This window comes from Talpa occidentalis, unplaced genomic scaffold (genome assembly GCF_014898055.3).
Source record: "Talpa occidentalis isolate TD23 unplaced genomic scaffold, MPIMG_talOcc4v2.1 talOcc4.12, whole genome shotgun sequence".
NCBI classification, from domain to species: Eukaryota; Metazoa; Chordata; class Mammalia; order Eulipotyphla; family Talpidae; genus Talpa; species Talpa occidentalis.
In genome coordinates this window covers 44,924,038-44,928,853 of record NW_023601212.1, presented here as the reverse complement: position 1 = coordinate 44,928,853, position 4,816 = coordinate 44,924,038, and the positions used below count along the sequence as shown (strand labels likewise).

At 35.8% G+C, this 4,816-nt stretch overlaps 1 protein-coding gene across 1 annotated transcript; it reads right to left on the bottom strand.

The window, feature by feature from the left end:
* Positions 1-560: 560 nt before the first annotated feature.
* LOC119240031 (olfactory receptor 7A5-like) lies at positions 561-1,481 on the bottom strand. The gene has a single exon (XM_037504400.1). The coding sequence runs from the start codon at positions 1,479-1,481 to the stop codon at positions 561-563; it is 921 nt and encodes a 306-aa protein (XP_037360297.1).
* Positions 1,482-4,816: the final 3,335 nt, after the last annotated feature.

Below are 4,816 nucleotides of genomic sequence, written 5' to 3'. Positions count from 1 at the left end.
TATAAATGTTGAAAGGAATAGTAATAGTAATTTCTATGACATGTCTTATGTTTTGGACTGTTAGAAAATTTAATGGTAATTTGAAGTATGACTATAGATTACTGTAAATTTTATCTGATGGCAATTCCAGTTCCAAATGTGATATTTCCTGGCTATACACATAAACCTGGATACTTATATGGATTTTTACAAAATGATTTTTTTCCACATAATGCAGAAATTTGTTGCTCTTGTCTGCTAGGGACAACAGTATAACTCTTTTCTTCCATTTATTTCAGTAATGGACTTGATTACATAAATATTCAACTTTCTATATTATTTCTATAAAATTCATGCAATGAGTCTATTTTCTACAATGAACACAGTTTAAAATTGAAAAGGAAATACAAATAAAAATGAATGAAAAACTAAGAGGTTAAAACTATGTATATAAGGTAAATCACAGATCATCTATGTATTAACTAATAAAAGTGTCATGATTTAGTTCTTTCAGGACTTGTGCCTGACTCCTCATGAGCAAGAACTTGAGACAATGGACACTACAATGCAAGGGCTCTTTCTCAGTTGAAGAGTTTAACAAGGGCCTGCTTTATGTCCTTGTTCCTCAGACTGTAGATGAAGGGGTTCAGCATGGGTGTGACCACAGTGTACATCACTGAGGCTATTGCACTTTCCCTGGGGTTTTCGGTAGCAGCAGAACTGAGATACACTCCAAGTCCTGTACCATAGAACAAGGAGACAACTGAGAGGTGAGACCCACATGTGGAAAAAGCTTTATACTTGCCACTAGCTGATGAGATTTTCAAAACAGAGGTTACAATCTTACAGTAAGAGAAGACTATGCCAGTGAGAGGAATGATACCCAGCAGTCCTGCTGTAAAATATATCACTAGCTCATTGAGGAAGGTATCAGAACAAGCAAGTTGGATCACCTGATTAAGTTCACAAAAGAAGTGAGGAATTTCTAGTTGTGTACAAAAAGACAGTCGTAAAACCATTAAGGTATGTAATAGAGAATCCAGAATACTCAGTAACCAGGAGGCAAGAAGCAGGACACCACAGAACTTGGGGTTCATGATGACCATGTAGTGCAGGGGGTGGCAGATGGCCACAAATCGATCATAAGCCATTGCTGTCAAGAGAAAGTTGTCTAATCCTCCAAAAAGCATGAAAAAGTACATTTGGTAGAGGCAGCCTTCAAATGTAATGACTTTGCTCTGCATCTGGATGTTGAGCAGCATCTTTGGGACAGTGATGGAAGTGAAACAGATGTCAGCAAAAGATAGGTTGGAGAGAAAGAAGTACATGGGAGTGTGGAGATAGGAGTCCGTGATTATGGCCATGATGATGAGAAGATTTCCAATGAAAGTAATCAGGTACACAGAGAGGAATAGCCAAAAGAGGAGAGGCTGCAGTCTTGCTTCTTGGGAGAGTCCTAGTAGGATAAATTTTGGAGCAAGAGTTTGATTTCCTGATTCCATGTAGCTGAGAAAACGCTTTCTGGAGAAGAAACAAGAGTAATATAAAATTTAGACACAAGCATTTATCAATAACTTAACATAATGTAATTGTTTTATTTTTAAGTGCACTTAATAATAAACATATTTATATAAAATCTATATATTTAATGTCCATTATCTAGAAATTTCATGGTTCATGATCTTTACAACCATTTTTGATACTGAAAAAGAACAGTCATCCTGTGCTCTACATATCTTTCCAGGGCATATTTCTTCTGTAAATTTCCTGAGATTTTTTTTGTTCAAGAGATTTTTTTGACCAATTGTTTTCAAATTTCCTTTAAGGCACTGGTAACAGCTCTGAAATTGAATTAAAAAAATCCCTAGCACTGTTACAGGTCTGTATGTGACCAGGATACAATAGAGATTAAGTAAATAAGTATAACATTTCACTGCTGATTATTATAATTAAGAAAAATAACACATTTTGATGAATATGTAGGGCTCAGAGGAAAACTTGTTAGCTGCTTCCTATTAAGGGACAATGAATGAAAATCTGAAGGCAGTGGGATATATCTACAGAAGGATATAACTACTTGGCAAGGATCTATCTACGAGAAGTGCATTTAGGTCAGAGAACTAACTAATTAAAAGATACAGAAAAAAAGAAATATTCCTGGCACCATGAGACAAAAAGAAGGGGTGGTGTGAGTAGGGTGGGAACAATAGAGATAGAACCTAGAGGTAAGAAAGAGAGAGATAGCAGGAGGCTAGAATATTCAGCTGCTGGAGAGTTCCTAACATGCGGGACCCCACAGGTGCTGTTAATTAAACGCACAGATTGTATTATATATGATGCATCTAAATATTTAATATCTATAGTGTACATAATGATACATAATTTGATACCTATGTAACTATACTTCTTAAACTTTCATTTAGTCTAAATTCTCTATTTTTGTTTATAGAAGAGAGTTTCAGCTTGGGACCTCTGTTTATTCTGTGTGTCCTTCACTTAATAAATAATTTTCCCTTTATACACCCATAACCCCTCCCCCCAGTGATGATGTTATGGTATTGTGTTTTCCTGTATCCAATACCTAAATAATGTGAACAGCATTATTCACAGATTAGACTCCTAGCTTCATTCTTCTCTGGTTGTTGAATTTGGTAATTCAAGCATTCCAATGGAGTGGTACTTCTGACTCTGAATTCAAAGACAAGACATTTGAATTATTCAGGTAGAGAGAGACAAAAGAATGAAAAAGATTGATGACAGCCTATGTGAATTATGGGACACCTTGAAGAAATAATACATTTGCATTATGGGAGCCCTAGAAGTAAAAGAGAAGCATTAAGTGCAGAAGCTTTATATGAAGAAATAATGGCTCAAAAGTTTCCCAATTAGGGCTCCCCTGGTGGTGTAGGGTTGTGTCTCAGCACTATCACCTCTGCAGCATGAGTTTGACCCCAGCTAGGGAGCTTACACACTCCTATCACCCACTGGTCCCCTTAGCAGTGTATATCAGTAAATCACCAGCTTTGTGCCTCATTCTATCTCTGGTGAATCCTTTCACCCCCCACACCTTGGCTTATACCCCAGTTTTTCTACAAATAAATGAATAAATCTTAAAAAATCCCCCAATTTGGGGACAGATATGGACATTCAGGTTCATGAAGCTTATACGTCCCCAAATTAATGGAATGCAAAATATCAAAAAATGAAGATAAAGAGAATAAAAAGTAGAAGACAAAAGTTCAATTTCTTAGAAGGAATACCCATAAATCTATCAGAGGATTTTTTTAGCAGAAACCTTACAGGTTAGGGTAGTTTAGAATACTATATTTAAAATGTTGATATAAAAAAAAACCCCTGCCAACCAAGAATACTCTATCCAGCAAAATTGTTCTTCAGAAATGAGGGGCATTAAAGACTTTCCCAGATAAACAAAAGCTGAACAAATTCATCAACACTAGATTGTCTATACAAGAAATGCTAGCAGGAATAATTAAATATGTAATGAAAAAATACTAATTATTAACATGAAAACATATGATCTGACATGAAAGTATAAAAGTAACTAATAAAGGTAAGATTATATATAGTGAAATTCAGAATAATCTAAATCTGTAATGAAGATGTATGCCATTTGGCTTTACCAAAAAGATTAAAAGACAAAAGGAGGAAATATAAGTATTTGCACAAAACATAGAGAGAAAGAAATCAAGACACACCACTGTGGAAAATCATCAAATCACAAAGGAAAATAGAAAAAGTAGAAAGGAATTGCTGGATCATATGGAAGCTCCATCTTTAGTAAGTAAAGAAATCTCCACACAGCTCTCCATAGTGACTGGATCAGTTTGCACTACCACCAGTAGTGCAGGAGAGTTCCTTTTTCTTCACATCCTTGCTAACATTTACTGTTGCTAGTTTTTTTAAAATGTGCCATTCTCACTGGTGTAAGATGGTATCTCATTGTAGTTTTGATTTGCATTTCTCTAATTACAAGGGATGTTGTACATTTTTTCATATTCCTGTTGGCCATTTGCATTTCCTCTTTGGAGAGGTTTCTTTTTAGCTCTTCTGCCCATTTTTTTTTTATTTATCTCACATCAAGTTTAAACATTTAATTATGAGAAGCATGTCATTCTGATCATGACCATCACATTTGCATTTTTGGTAATGTACAATTTCTTTTTCTTTTTTTCCCCCCACATTTTATTTAAATTTTATTTTTTATATTCCCCATACAATTGCAACCCCCTTATTTTGACCCCAAACCCTCGTTTCCCCAACCCCTACCCTCCATAAAGTGTGTCTGGTTCATAGTTTTATGTAGATTTTGATATTTTCTTTCTTATAGTTATTCTTTTTCCTGGTCCCTTATTTAAGTTTTCTAGATTCCTGCTATGAGTGAGACATCCGGTATTTTTCTTTTCCTTTCTGGCTTAGTTCGCTGAGCATGATCCCTTCCAGTGCCATCCATGTTGCTGCAAATTGCATGTGTTTATCTTTTTTGAATGCTGAGTAATATTCCATGGTATATATGTACCACGTCTTCTTGATCCAGTCATCTATTTTTGGGCATTTGGGCTGTTTCCAAAGCTTAGCTATTGTAAATTGTGCTGCTATAAACAGGGGTGCAGGTGCTCTTTGGAATTGATGTTTCTGTGTCCTTTGGGTAAATACCTAGGAGTGGAATTGCTGGATCCTATGGGAAATCTATGATTAGTAGGGCAAGAAATCTCCACACAGCTCTCCACAGTGGTTGGACCAGTTTGCACTCCCACCAAAAGTGCAGAAGAGTTCATTTTTCTCCACACCCTCGCCAACATTTGTTGTTGCTAGTTTT

What these genes read in the sequence shown, in the direction of transcription:
- LOC119240031 (XM_037504400.1), bottom strand. Translation starts at nt 1,481, where the DNA reads ATGGAATCAGGAAATCAAACTCTTGCTCCAAAATTTATCCTACTAGGA.